This window comes from Citrus sinensis, chromosome 6, assembly GCF_022201045.2.
Source record: "Citrus sinensis cultivar Valencia sweet orange chromosome 6, DVS_A1.0, whole genome shotgun sequence".
Taxonomy (NCBI): Eukaryota; Viridiplantae; Streptophyta; class Magnoliopsida; order Sapindales; family Rutaceae; genus Citrus; species Citrus sinensis.
In genome coordinates this window covers 20,534,286-20,549,442 of record NC_068561.1, presented here as the reverse complement: position 1 = coordinate 20,549,442, position 15,157 = coordinate 20,534,286, and the positions used below count along the sequence as shown (strand labels likewise).

At 36.2% G+C, this 15,157-nt stretch overlaps 3 protein-coding genes across 6 annotated transcripts; 1 reads left to right on the top strand and 2 right to left on the bottom strand.

The window, feature by feature from the left end:
- Nucleotides 1-1,584: 1,584 nt before the first annotated feature.
- Nucleotides 1,585-6,162, bottom strand: LOC102617974 (transcription factor E2FA). Of its 4 annotated transcripts, XR_371029.4 has the most exons (15): nt 5,781-6,162; nt 4,975-5,191; nt 4,820-4,873; nt 4,651-4,736; nt 4,483-4,571; nt 4,331-4,385; nt 4,038-4,090; nt 3,903-3,953; nt 3,756-3,804; nt 3,584-3,649; nt 3,416-3,492; nt 3,032-3,263; nt 2,357-2,423; nt 1,961-2,253; nt 1,585-1,883 (listed from the first exon to the last, which is right to left on the bottom strand). XR_371029.4 is itself a non-coding variant. In XM_006481505.4 (14 exons), the coding sequence occupies exons 1-14, from the start codon at nt 5,985-5,987 to the stop codon at nt 2,117-2,119; spliced, it is 1,440 nt and encodes a 479-aa protein (XP_006481568.1). In that variant the 5' UTR covers nt 5,988-6,162; the 3' UTR covers nt 1,585-2,116. The 4 variants fall into 4 exon arrangements, 3 of the variants coding, with proteins under 3 accessions (XP_006481568.1, XP_006481569.1, XP_006481570.1); XM_006481505.4 differs by having other exon boundaries at nt 1,585-2,253; XM_006481506.4 differs by having other exon boundaries at nt 1,585-2,250.
- Nucleotides 6,163-8,584: 2,422 nt separating this feature from the next.
- On the bottom strand, nt 8,585-9,817 carry LOC102618922 (transcription termination factor MTEF1, chloroplastic). The gene has a single exon (XM_006481509.4). It carries the CDS (start codon nt 9,637-9,639, stop codon nt 8,629-8,631), a length of 1,011 nt encoding a protein of 336 aa, XP_006481572.1. The 5' UTR covers nt 9,640-9,817; the 3' UTR covers nt 8,585-8,628.
- A 192-nt stretch (nt 9,818-10,009) lies between these two features.
- Nucleotides 10,010-13,169, top strand: LOC102619222 (2-Cys peroxiredoxin BAS1, chloroplastic). Its single transcript, XM_006481510.4, has 7 exons — nt 10,010-10,379; nt 10,516-10,593; nt 10,698-10,779; nt 10,873-10,952; nt 11,252-11,377; nt 12,535-12,648; nt 12,818-13,169. Exons 1-7 carry the CDS (start codon nt 10,161-10,163, stop codon nt 12,932-12,934), a joined length of 816 nt encoding a protein of 271 aa, XP_006481573.1. The 5' UTR covers nt 10,010-10,160; the 3' UTR covers nt 12,935-13,169.
- Nucleotides 13,170-15,157: the final 1,988 nt, after the last annotated feature.

Below are 15,157 nucleotides of genomic sequence, written 5' to 3'. Positions count from 1 at the left end.
TCATTTTGGACACACAACACGACAAATAACTTAAGCATACTTGTAAAACTCACAAACTCTCTTGAATAGGGTAATTTTTAAAAACCTCCCCTGAGGTTTGGGCTTGTTGCAAGTAGATGGCGAGAATTGATTTATTTGTAAAAAACCCCCTACCGTCAGTTAAGTTTAACATTGACCGTTAGTTGACCGTACAAAGACAATATTACCCTTAAAAATAGTTTATAAACGAAAATAACTAAAAAAAAAACCAAAATTATTAGCTATTTTACACTTTTTAAATTATTAATATTTTCTTAAAGTTCTTATAAAAAATTAAAATTAAAAAATTCTCTTTAAATTATTGATATTTCCTTAAAATTCCTACAAGAAAGATAAAATTAAAAATTTAAAAATGAAATAGTCATAATCTTTACCTATGATATTGTAAATTTTTAGAATTGACAATGATAAAATTGTCAAAAAATAGGGTTTGTGCTTTTTGCACCAATAATTTTGGTTTTTTTTTAGTTATTTTCGTTTACAAACTATTGTTAAGGGTAATATTGTCTTTGCACGGTCAACTAACGGTCAATATTAAACTTAACTAACGGTAGGGGGTTTTTTACAAATAAATCAATTCTCGCCATCTACTTGCAACAAGCCCAAACCTCAAGGGAGATTTTTAAAAATTACCCCTCTTGAATACACTTGTACACTCTCTTGTGAGTAATAAATTTTCTCTTTAACTAATTGCTCTCTTTTCTTTTTAGTTTTACTGCAAACATCCTTACTTACCTAGTTTAAGAAGTTCAATAGGCTTATTTATCAACTTTCGTGCTAGAGTTATTTAAGCACCGCACAAATTTACTGCACAAAGTACTCACCCGGTGACATGTAGCTCGAATCACACACATTTTATTTTATTTTCTTGAGCCATCGTTTCCATTCACCTCTCACGCCAAAATTCCTTAATAGAGATCCATATTTAATCTCGTCTTTTTGGTACTCTCTAATTGATGTGCCTTCGATTTAATTTTAAACACACCCAAAATGTTTAATAAACGCCCACTCTCTAGTGATGCTATTTTGCATAAAAAAACAGCGGTAAAACCATAATACCTTAATTTTAAGCGCACTCTTATGATCTTCTCTTAATTCAAAGGTCCTAAAAAGCATATTTATCTCTTAATCCTGTTGCTTATTCAATACTTATCAACAGGTCGTATCAGAATTCCTCTCCCAGGGAAGCCAAGTTGCAAAGAATACCGGCGTTTGGATATTATATTATCATCGAACACCATAATAGTTTGATAACCATACACATTAGGTCCACTTCGTCCACGTGGGTGGATAACACTGAACTGCTTTGTAGAGAATGTGTCAAAAGGAGTCCTAACATGAAAACGACTTCTCGGTGTTGGGTTGGGGGGGGTGGGGGGAGGCGGGGGAGATGGGGATAAGTGCGGACAAAAACAATGGAGAATGAGGTTGATTTTGGTTTTTTTTTGGCAGCCCTGAGCTCTGCTCATCCACATCCTAATATATGATCAAGACTAAAATCTGAAGCAGACATCCTAGTGTAAACATTATTAGAATCTGTAACCATTGGAAATGTAAACATGAAATTCAATTAGAGTTAAAAAAATGACTAAACAATAGCCTCTATCACCATAATGGTATATCAATTACATTAAAGATATAACAAATGTTTGCTAACTTACAATTAGGGCAATCCAGGGCAGAAATTTTCACTGACCTGACATTGTCCCAGGCAGCAATTCCATTGCATGTCTGTTTCATGACATTTAGGTGTGGCTTACTTCATTCTCCACACAGAATCAATGCTGCTACAATGATATTCCACAGGCAGTTTTACTGTGTTTTATATGTTGTTTTTTTCCTCCCTGAAATCTGCTACTTTATCAAAATTCCAAGCAAGAATAAGTTTATTTGAAAATAAACCATGGGTCAAAAATTTTACTCAATAGCTGTGCAATACGGCAGTAACTTCCTCTGCAGCATCTACCAACTTTCCAGTATACAACTGTCATGCAACTCAATGGTACCCTTAAATGAACGACATGGAAAGTTGCCGAAGGGGAACCTACACGAGTCACTTGATTTTAGCAAATAAATATCATCTGTGAATAGGGTTAAAGTCAGTAGATGGAACTTCTGTTATCCTAGATGGGGGAGTTTGTGGCGTTGGGGTACAGGCATCTGACATTCCAAATTCAGCATGCAACATATTCACTCCATCCCATTCAGCACCTGCTACGGTTTGAGTCAGGGATTCAACAATCAAGTTGTGAACCGAAAGAAGGAAACAAGAGATACAGATAGAAGAACGAAGAGCAAAAATTTAGATGAAGGATACAGTCTGTCTTCCACATATCTGTGATACTAACATCAGCATCTGATAGAAGCCAATAATCAGCATCATTCTGCAACAACAATGACAGACTTAAGTTAGATGATTTAATGTTACAGAAAAGTAACAAACTATCATATCTTTTGTATATTAGGAATTGTGAAGAAAAAAACACAGAAATAAACTTTTGGAAATTCATTTATCCTTTTCTTCTTACACATAGTTAGCAAGAATTTGGGACACTAGTAGCAGTGACAGATGAACTAAAAAACATCATATCTTTAGGATGACCAGATTACTTAGATTCATCCAGTGCCTAGTTGGCATATAGGAACTTTAGAAACCGACAGACAACTGCAAATTAAGTATTAAGAACACCATCAGGCTTGCATCATTCATAAAACATTGGCAAGTGTGGCCTCATTGGGCTGCATCTTCAGATAACTAACATGAGCCAGAAATTGACTACTTGACTTCAAACCTATGCAAAACCATTTGAAGAATATTGGCAAACTCATTCAAAACCTGAACCTTATTTGAAATGATAATTAGTTGCTTATTACTTGAAGTCTTGAACTAATAAAATATCTTCTGCCAAAGAATATTTTCCCTTACGAATATACAGTTTCTTTAATTTATTGTTACGAGGACTAACAACTGCAATAAAAAAAGTGCACTTACATCAACATCTGAAGGAACAATTTTCATCATTCCACCAACAACCTCCTGTGAAGAATTAAGATCAGAGTAAATTTGATGAGCCTGTTGTGCCTGAGCTTCAGTTTCATTTCCAGCTCTGTCCACATTGATTATCTCCTTCACTTGGTTTTCATTAGAATCTGAACTGGAAACAGGTGGAACGCTTGCAGGTGGCTCAACACTATTCGTCTCCTCAAACTTCTCTTCAAATCGACTGAAAGCCAAAAGGGGTGTCTTAAATACAAAGTACAGAGAAATTAAAGAATATCAAAGCAGGGATCCCAAATCCTCTAACATCAGATGGCAGTCAAGGTAATGATATGTGCAATAGCAGATATTTTCACCCTGACTGGAAGGGGAAATTACCTAACGAGGTATACATCAATAGGACCCATTGTGCTTCTAAGAATTATGCGGTATCTCCTCTGAGGGTAATCAACAGCCTGTATACATAGGACCAACAATTGAACATGCATCAATGGCATGATAAGTGAAACAACGGTAACTTCCTTTCAAATGTTCAGCTCAACTTACTTCATCAGGATCAGGGACTTCAAGAGTTGTTCCCTGTGGAGCTTTGATTGCTATCAGGGTCTGATTCTGCGAGAAGCAATGAATAAGAAGTGTAATTTCAGATAAGCTAAAGAACCTTTGATATTGGTTTCAAGGAGGGATATGATTATAAAAGAATGTAGCACAAACTAACCTGGAAGCAATGCAGGTTCTTGATATCTTCTTCAGTCACAAAAAGCCACCTGAAATAATTGAGACACAATCGTCTCATTGAGTGCATATTAATACCAGTTAAACGTATAAACAGGATCAGAATACATGGTGGGGAAGAAGAGTTTACTTCCGATTGTTCTCATTTTCAATTAGTTCCCTCAACCTTTCCCTCAGTTCCCTGAAATATTTCCTGGAAGCATCAGCACTAGTGAAAAGATTATAAACAGCAAAATGTTACTGCTTCAACAAAAGAACAAGGGACCTTGTTTGTTCGTCTACTCTGAGCTCTTCCATGGAAAGATTATCAATATCAGCCTGCAGGAAAAGACAATAAGATAAAATACGGTCCATCTTAAAAAGCCACTAAAAGAGATTCCTATTTCTCTTTTAATCAATCCTTGTTCCATGCTTCAACAACAGGATCATTAGCAATTGTTAGATATTCTATGCAACATTACAAACTGAGATAGAAGAAAGAAGAAACATAGTAATCATAATATAGTAAACTTAAGAAGTTGTTGCCGCTTTACAAAGCAAATTTTTACTTTCGGATACCTGTAATATGGAGGCATCGGCATCTACCTCTCCTGGAATTGAATTATCAAGTCCCCTAATCATTTTGATCAATCCTTCATAAGTTCTAATGAAACAACAAACTAATATAGAAGGAAAACAACATCAAATTCTTAAAATTTTCAGAAACATACTTCCAACGTATTCTGTTCTTGAGCTTCTTTTCAATCAGACCAATTCCTTCCAATACATTTGTTATGTCGTATATTCTCCTCTTTTGCACCTGTTTTAATTCAAAAAAGAATGAACTTAGGATTGGGAGTGTTTCAACAACATAGATGATCAATAAGCCAGATGATCACCTCTAAAGTTTCTGCAGCTTTATTCAGGTCAAGTATACCGTCTTCAGCATGCTTAATCAGATTAATGAACTTCTTTGTTAGAAGACCTGAAAAATCAAGCAAGTTATCCTTACCGTACATGAAAATATAGAATAGAAGTTATTGTAGATGCCAAAACATTCAGAATTACCCAAGGAACTGTCATAACGGCAGCTGCCGGCTGGAGTAAGAGCAGAAGGCGAACCTGCAAATTAACATGAAAATTGCTTTAGCTCATCTTCAAGGACTAAGTTTGGTAAACAGTCACATCAAAGGATGTATGTAAGGTGTAAGAGATGAGAGAACCTAAATGATAAGAAATTTTCTCACTAGCATTCGACACTGGTGTCTGAGGAGTCGATCTATTTCCCTTTATTCCCTTTGACCTATTGTTTACCCTTCCCCCTTTTGCAGATACAGGTGTGTGGAAGGGACCGTTAGATATGTTTGTCAATCCAGGACTGCCAACCCACTCACTGGTCTCAACCTCATTGTCTTCCATTCCATTCTTCCTCTTTAATTGCTGAGAATCACAGACAGAATTCAAGCATTGTACTAACAACAGGCAGTTGATGCACTTGAGCACAAGCTACTTAAATGTTCAGAGTAAGTGATGAACATTCGACTGAGTCATGAAAGTTTTGCATTGTTAAAATCAGGACAATTATGATTTAGACACTTTCACAGCCAACCATATTGTTTATCATTAGCACCCATAGCATTTCGAATTAATCAATCAAACAAGCATTTTCTTGCTCTAACAAATTTGAGTAAGTAATCAAGCAGATAACCTAAAATTACAAAATTGAAGATGAAATCCTAACAATGACACAAACTAGTCAAAGATTAGCTCATAGTCAACTCGAATGAAAACAGATAAGAACGTATTAAATTGAGTATGGATATATTAAATTGAAAAAAAAAATCAATCTATAGCACACGAGTTTTTTTGCCAAACGAAACAAACTTCAAATCAACACAATTATGCAATACATCAAACTGAACAAGCAATAAGTTCAAAAGTGAAAAAGTCCTTCAATAATTACAAATTAAGCCACTGAAAGGAAACGAGAAAAAAGTAAATTGAAGTTAAAATGGCTAAAAAAACTGACAGGAGATCTAACAACAATTGCTTCAGGCTCCTGATCGGCGGCTCTGCGAGTGTTCGAGAAGCGATGGTAATCATCGGAAGGAACAAAAGGCGGCTTAGTCGTGACAAAAGCAAGGTGGCGCTTTATTGGTGGGACGATCGGCCCCGAACGAGGCGGATTTGGCGGTGGCGGCGCGGTTCGGTAGGGGGCTCGGGATGCGCCGGACATTGGGATGAGAGATGGCGAGAAGAAAACGAAAATATGAGAGAAAGAGAGGAAGTGGGATGAGAAACTGGGGAGAAATAAGATCTAGAGAGGGAGGGGTTTGGATGGGGAGAACGAGAGAAGAAAACGAGGGAAGGAGGGAATTTTAGTTCGGATAGATGTGGAGGGAAGTTTTGCGGAAAAAATTAATATTAATATTAACGTTATTTTGTTTTGTAATTTCTTTATTTTGGTTTTTTGCCTCCTTATTTTCGTGAAATCCTGTAGTAACCCCTTTACTTTTGTGTTCTTATTTCTTTTAGAAATTTAAGTGATGATATAAGAAGTTGAACTAAAGAAAACTTCTATTGATCTTACACGTGAGAAAATTATATATTTCTTTTGGTCATTTTCTCATTATTTGTAATTATTTATACATCTTTTGTTGGTCTTTTAAGAGGCTAATAAAATTAAATATTTTAACATTAATGCTTCTGTCACCAATTATTTTTTAAATAAAAAAGATAGTCTCCATGTTATGATTTTAAAGTTACACGTGTTAACATTGAAGTAATTCAACAATAAGTAAGCATCAATTATTATATTATGATAGTTTTCATGTTATGATTTTATGATTGGATAACTACTTAGTAATTGAAAAGCTTATACATCAGATTATTTGATCATGTACTTTTGTACAATCATATTTGACAAATTTTATATTAAATAGAACTATACGTATACAACTTTTAAAATGATGATTAACTGCGTCATTAAATTACTTTTGAATATTTCAACAAATTTTATAATTTAACTTCTTAATTTTATGTTTTAGACTACCTCATAGAAAATTAAGATGAATTTCACTATTTCTTTTGATGGTATTGTCACAAATAAAACGAATTAGATATACATGTTGACCTTAGAAAAGTAAAACAATTTGATTTGTTAACTGCGGGAATGGTTGCACAAATATTAGCTAAAATGTGATGTTTTCACAGGAAGTGAGAAACATCAGCATATTATGAAATATTTACAAATAATCAAAACTTTGGGCCATTCTTACAAAATCACGACAAAAAAAGGTCAATAACAATAATAAAAAAAGGGGGAAAATTATACAAACGAATCGGCGAATACGCGCCTTTCTTCTTGTCCTGAGCACTTGCGACTATTAGGCATTCACTATTCCAAACATCCCACCCTCGCGTCTCAACAAAACCCTAGAATGGTTAAGGGACCACGCGGCACACGGAAATATTGGTGCTACTGCTTCGAGGATCATGACAAGTGGCAAAATGCCAAATCTTGATTTGCTGCCCCACGTCCGATCAGCTAAATGACTCTGCCACGTCATCGGGTGGAGGAGAGAGCGCCGATGCTCACTTTAAAAAAAAAAAAATGATAATAGAGTAAAAATAGAAATCATAGAACGACCTCAATTTTTTTATAGATACGGGAAATTTGTTCAGTTCATGAAAAAGAAAAGATACTCAAGAATCACGATGACAGCTGTGACATATTGGATTGACCAGCTATAAATACATTTTTTTTTTTTTTGGTTTTGAAAAGTTGCCATTTATTCCTGGCAAAAGCAGAGAAAGAAGTCTCCGTCGGTTCAAAGACATATTGACTCCACTTTAATTCACGCAAGAGTTACAAAAAATTCACCATGGAATTCGATTTTTAAAGACAGCAGCCACTTCCACCCACCTGACAAAGCGGTGGGTAGAAGCCCTTTTGTAGCAGTCATGTCAAAATGGTCGCGAACTCGCGATTCTATGTTTTAATTTAGATTTATTGCTTAAAATTTGAAAATTGCAATGAAAGTCAGAAATGAAAAAAATTGTGGACATTGCAACAAAAAAAATACAATGCTTACAAGGTACCAGTGGCAAAGGAGACTAACGAGCAGGTTGGACTCAAACAAGTTTTTCTGTCTGCCTGTCCGGTTAACCACTCATATATATGAGAATACAAGTGAATAGCTAGGTCTCATGAAAACATATTAAAGCATATGCGAATTTTAAAAGATCTTTCCTTGTCTTGCACACATTCTTGTTTCTCCAGAAACCTTTCTATCTCAAGGCTAGGGGTTACTGACTGCAATCCAGGATTGCAGATGGTATAAAACTCTCTTTAAACATCAAATTCAGAAAACTGAAAGAAGCAGATCCTAACACTTTTCCACAATCTATATTTAGAACGACAGATTTCCTCAGTGTCAGTTGGAAGCACTCATTTAGACTTACAAGAACACCACACACATTTCTCAAAGTCAAAAGGAGAACCCATGAGTACTCTTGCATTTGTCGCCAACTTGAAAACACAAACATTAAGACTCCAATCTAGTCTCAATCTTATGATGCAATATTTAAACACTGGCTCTATTTTCTAAAGTTAAAACATCATCAAAGATATGTATATCATGCGTTTTCAACAAATAAAAGCACACGAGGGACTGGCAATGTACAACATAACCAATTAACAATTAATCAACTATGAGACTTGTATAATTTCCCATTGCAAGTGTCCAGACAGGAAACTCATATTCGGTGGTCGAATTTAACAGTCAATCAGTTAATAATTCAATTTCAGAAACAACCAAATAACATACTAAATGAATCAAAGCTCAATGACATTAAATATAACAACAACTTTTACTCTACATTGAATCAATGCGACATTTTATAGGCGACAATGGAGACTTTGTCAAGGGCATGGAAGAATTACAACAGACATCCAATCTACGATGAAACTGTGCCTCACTAGTCTTTAGCAATACATTAAGAGGGAAACACACTCCCTTATCTACACAAGCTTGGTGTCTAGGCTTAATCCTATTCTCCAAACTAAACGAAAAATACTGCGGGAATTCCTTCAACTCTTTCAAATCCCTTCCCATTCCCACTACAAAGTAATTCAATTTTCGCTCGTAATTGTCCTTAACACTATAATTAAACAGCTGCGGGAATCGGCGAAACATCGCCGTAGCTTCTCTCTTAGAGAACCCGATTTTTTGGAAATACTGTAATCGAGGAATGAGTTTATCTTCGACGCTACAGGAGAGTAAGTAGGTGTGTTTGTTTACCTCGGCGATTCCCATGCTCTGCAGGAAATACAAAGTGGGTCGCAGTCGGGTTTTCACGGCGCTGACGAGTAATCTGGGCCGTCTGCTGATAACCCTTTTCAAATCAGAGCCGTTTACTTTGGCCTCTCTGAGGAGGAAGGTGAAGACCGGGAGGATGTCGGAGGCTCGGGAAGTTAAAATTTCTGGGCACATGGAGACGATTCGGCGGAACTCGGCAGCAGCGAAGTCCAAGGAGGTGATTAAGTCAACGGTTGATTTGATGTCGTTCAGAGATGCGGAGACGATCGGAGGGTGGTCGTTGATTAAGGAGAAGAAGTCAACACCGATGGAGTCGAGGTAGAGCATTTTTTCTTGGAATTCCGAGTGGGGACTATTTGGGGGTGGGGAGATGGAGGGTGTTTGTGTAGTTTTGGGGGGTATGGGAGGAGAAGGGATAGGGGTGATTGTTTTGGTAGAAAGTGAGGGGAAGTGGACGTGGGAGTTGAGTTTTCTCGGGCGAGAGAGTGAGGGAAAATCATGGTGGGCGGAGGGAAAATGGAGCTTTGGGTGGGAAAATGTAGAGCAGAGTGTGTGAGAGTCCTGCATTGCTGCTACATGTTGGATTGTGAGGGTCAGTATTATTATTTTTTCAGCCTCTTTGTTTTTTGCTTTTTCTGGTTGAGAGGGATATGTTGAGGGGAGTGTGATTGTTTAAAGGATAAGACAACAAGAAATGTGATTTGAAGAGAGTGAGCTGGGCGTGTTGTGTGCTCTATCTGAAAATCCGAAGAGGGTTCAAGAAGTTTGTGGATGATTTGTTCCGTTCTTGAGTTATTATTGCTACTACATGGGCTGAACGGTTAGCGGCCCATTGGATGCTACATAAAATGACGAATATACCCTCGAGCTCAAAAGTTGACCTAGATTTCCGGTTAAACCCAAAGCACGTGGAGCCGGGCAGCCCAAGGCACCAAACCCAAACAAAAAAGCCCTATCCTTTCACTCACCTACCATTTTCAATCTCTTTAACTTCTTCATGAGACTGATGATTTTGAGCAACAGATAGCCACACTTTGTTTTTCCCCGTTCGTTGACTCCAGCTGAACAATAATACAACAACAAAAACAATGGCTTGCTCAGCTGCTTCTGCTGCTGCCACGGCAACAGCCGCTCTCATTTCCTCTAACCCCAAGGCTTTCTCTTCTTCCTCAATCTCCCCTTCTCAAAACCTAACCATTCCCCGCTCCTTCTCCGGCCTCCGCAATCCCCTCCAGTCCCAGGTCCCCCGCCCCGTTTCTCTTTCCCGCGGGTCCCGTTCTCGCAAGTCCTTCGTTGTCAAAGCATCCGTAAGTCATTCCAATTATACATGTTCTCAAATTTCTAAGTTTTCTGGAATGTTATTGACCTAATTAGTTTCTTTCTCCTTTTATAATAATTAATAACGAGATTAGTGAAGTAACAACCTATGGCCTCCTTTTACAGGTTGAAATACCACCATTGGTGGGCAACACGGCACCTGATTTTGCTGCAGAGGCTGTTTTCGATCAAGAGTTCATCAATGTACATTATTTAAAAATAATAATAATAATAAAGAAATGAGAATGTTATACGAGTTGAAAATTTGAATTTTTTCCCTTTTTTGACTTGCTTTAGTGTTGGTTCAGGTCAAGCTTTCGGATTACATTGGGAAGAAATATGTGATTCTCTTTTTCTACCCGTTGGACTTCACATTTGTTTGCCCCACAGGTTTCCTCTAACTCTGAACAAGATTGAAGTTGAAGCTTAGATGAGAGTGGACAATAAAAATTTTCTGATCTTTGAACATGTTTTTTCATGCAGAAATCACTGCTTTCAGCGACCGATATACTGAATTTGAGAAGCTAAACACAGAGATATTGGGTGTCTCAACCGACAGTGTGGTAAGTTAGCTACGAAAAAATTATCAAATGCTCAATTGGTGACTGGTTGCATGCTTTCTCGTAGTTATTAAGTTTTTTGTGTGCATATATTTCATTGCATACATAAAAAAACTATGAGAGTTCCCTAGTAATACTGCAGTTTAGCGGATACAGATTTTCCCTTAAGTGAGTAGTTGCTGCGTACTTGAGCAAAATAATGATACGAGACATTTATGCTTGTCTGAATGCTTAGATTGGTTTTTAAACCAAAGTCTGAAATTGTTTCTGAATGCTGATAGTCTCTTACATCTTTTTTGTAGTTTTCACACTTGGCATGGGTCCAAACAGACAGAAAGTCAGGTGGTCTTGGTGATTTGAAGTACCCACTAATTGCTGATATCACCAAATCAATTTCAAAATCCTATGGTGTTCTGATCCCTGATCAGGTAAAAAAATCATTACTAATTTTCACTTGGTTTTTAACCTAAAATAACAGTTTACAAATAACTAAATCAACTATTTCTAGCGATGACCAAGTTGTGGTTTGATCAATTTAGCTTTCTATCTCTAGTGTTATGGTTAATGTCGTTTGTATGATTTAGAAAAGTAATATTAGCAAATGCATATACTTGCTGGTGGAATATGGGAGTCAATTACTACTACTCTATCGCATGCCAATTGGAGCAAGGAAATAAGTTTTCCATAATGCTGCATTTCCATTTGTGAGAGGTGACATGGCCATCAGGATAGATTTTGTTCTAATAAGTTTTTGTATTATTCTTCTTGTACATTTTCTTATGAGCAAAAGAATTTGCTTGTTGTACCCTAAACCTGACTTTCTGGATTTGCCTCTGTCCTGCATATTGAGTTCTATTGTGCAACCAAGTGTTAGCTATTTATCGTCTCACCGTCCAATAGCAGCCATCATTTTCTTCTACATGGGACTCTATATTGATCAACAAGCTACAACATGATGGAGCAACAGAAAGGATCACTATTTCCTTTGCTTTGCTCATTTTCACTTTTCAGCATTTAATTTTTTCTGGCCTTAAATGTTTCAGCACCTAAATGTTCTTTCTATATGTGAGTGGCACTGAGACTGAATGGCAACAATAGTTTCTTTGAAATGAAAAATCTCTTCCCACGACAGTAGCACACGTGACAGAAATCTTCAACTTAATTATCAAAAATCACACTTCCCTCAATCAAGGGCACACTAAAGATGCTGCAGTAAAGTTAACAATTTGAATGCCCCTTAATCAGAATGATATCTTAGGAAATTTGTTGAATGATCTATATGATTATGCAAGAGGGGTTCCTCTAAGATCCATGAAGTAATATTGGTCATTGAGAAATGGAGGGATAAGTTGTCCAGCCACTTGTCAGATGTCATTTACTAGGAAATACCAGTGCCAGGTTTTCTTTAGTTACACTGTTAGTTCCGATTCCTGTTGAACTGTTGATGTATTAGACTACTTCCGGAGCAGGTCGGTCTGTGTTCCAATTCCAATTTTGGGACGTTCCCACTGTAACTTCAATTTCTGCGGTTAGATAGTCAGAGAACCTTGTTGCCTATTTAACTAACATTTCAGTCTTATCACAGGGAATTGCATTGAGAGGACTCTTTATTATTGACAAAGAAGGAGTCATCCAGCACTCAACCATTAACAACCTTGCCATTGGTAGGAGTGTTGACGAGACACTGAGAACACTTCAGGTAAACTATAGCTGATCAAGACAGACTGAGATTGACTAATATCAGTAGAACTTACTAATCTTTTTTAAGATTTACCTCTTAAAATCACTTAGAAAACCCTTCTTTTATTAGTGTTCTATCATTTAATTTGATCTTTAATTGCTTCCGTTGCGGCAAAAAATCGCTGCAGGCCTTGCAGTACGTGCAGGAGAACCCAGATGAAGTTTGCCCAGCAGGATGGAAGCCCGGGGACAAATCCATGAAGCCAGACCCAAAACTCAGCAAGGAGTACTTTGCGGCTATATAAGAGGGGTTAGCATTGGAACCTCGTATGCATATCTATGTCTATTAGGGAGGTGTAGATGAGTTTTGTTTTTACATGTAATGTGATTTTACTACTTACTGTGAGTTCTGCGGAGCAGCCTATGGGGAATAAATGCATTGGACTGGATTTGTCCATCTCTTTTCTTCCTTTGTAATGCAGACACAACAAACAATCTCTGGTTATTGTCCTCTTCATATTATCAATGTTCTGTGAATCATATTTTGGCCAATTGGATGCAAAAATAAATAAAATAAAATAAAAAGAAAATGAAAACTGATCCCTTTGGAAGTATAGATTGTGATTTTTAATCCATGGCCGAGAAACAAATTCATTGGCTGTTGGTAAAATTGAAATTAAAGTATCAAGCGTGTGAAATATGATAAGGAAAATTACTTTTAAGCTGTGAGGATTATACTTCTATTTTTTATGACTTGCATGCCAATCAAATAAATCTTAGATTCAACACCTAGTAAGTGAAGATAGATAGGCCTGCCAATTATAGGAAGTAGTATTATAAGTTCTTTTAAGTTGTCTGCAACTGAATCCTAGCCTTAGATTGATTGACTATTGATGAGTTGACCACAGCGAATCTTCGATGGATCACAGCAGATCAAAGAAATCAAAATATAATCGGAGATGACATCCTCTTCTTATCATGCGTCTCACATAGATTCCATCGATTCAATTTCAATATGATGGTCGATGAATTTGCAATCGAGAGATGGACAGACGAACTCCTTTGACATCTTTGTTTCTTGTTGTAGCTGTTTGATTGTTTAGGAAATTCTCATTTGTATTTTTTAATAATAACAATAATTTATGGTTTAAATGTGAAATATTTTGCAAGCAATCAATATATCGATTGGTTGCAACTTGCAAGCAAGATTCTGAACTGGATTAGAAAAAAAAAAAGGGATGAGAGTATCAAAACTCCCAACAAAGATGGAACTCCTCCCCCACAACAAACAATTTCAAATCATTATTAATTTACTTATAGGAACTGTTTGGCATGATGCAAAACAGGACATCGTGAAAGGGCATTATAATAAAGAAAATTGGGCAAACTACTATATAATTATTATTATTATATTTTAGTCCTGAAGTGATCCCAATTTAATTTTAGATTTCTCATATATAACCTAAAGACTAGGGAAAAAATGGTGGAAAAAGAAAAGGTAACACTTATATATTAAAATCAAAACAAAAGAAGAGAATATTGAAAAATATTTTACGGTAACCATATGGTACGTAGAGTTTATGATGTAAACAACAGATGGTTGACGTATTATTTGCATTAAAAACCAAGCTCAAAGCTTGATAAACAAAAAAGAAAAAAAAGGAACAAAAATTTATAATAATAATTTTAAGACATCTAGTAAATAATTTCAAAATTATTATTATCTGAAGAGGATTATGTTAGTAAGTAATTATGTAATTCATGGTCCCCAACCCCAATCAGTGCCAATAGGTCCCATTGATGTAGCATCTCAATGATTGTTTATCCCACATTCAGTCCTACAATTAACTTGGACCGCCAAGATTCACGTGATCTAGTCACGCATGTAGATGCAGTTCGTAAAAAAGCACGATCAAAATGAGGTTGCACCGTATGCTGATACACCGCTGACACATGATAACTAATAGAAACGCACTTGGGCTTCGTCGCTTCGGTGTTGAATGAACTCCTCTTAATGATTCTGATTTCTAATATTACCAACTTTGAAAAGCATAGCGGGGCCAAATATAATTGTATGTCCTTATATTCTCTCCTGAACTAGAACTTAAAGCGGCAGCTAAGGAAAGAGGTTGAAAAGTCAGTCAGTCGTACTCTTAACCTTAAAAATAAGTAACCTTATTCGCTTTAAAGTAGAGCACATTTTCATAACCAAACAATCAAAATTATAAAATATTTTTTAGTATTTATCATTTTGTATATATAATCGTGATTTATGTTATTCCTTAAAGCAACTTCAAAGTAAGGTAGGCATTGCCTAAAAATAATAGAGTAATTTGATTGTGGGATTTAGTTAAATAAATTAGTGATAACTCAGAAGAAACCAGTGACATTAATTCTTTGCACAACTTTTATAAATTAAAACGTAAAATTTATTCAATCATACAAAAATAAAAAGATGCGGACGCATGCAACAAATATTAAATTAACATGTTAGTTTATTTTTGAGTTCTGAAGATTAATTCATTAGT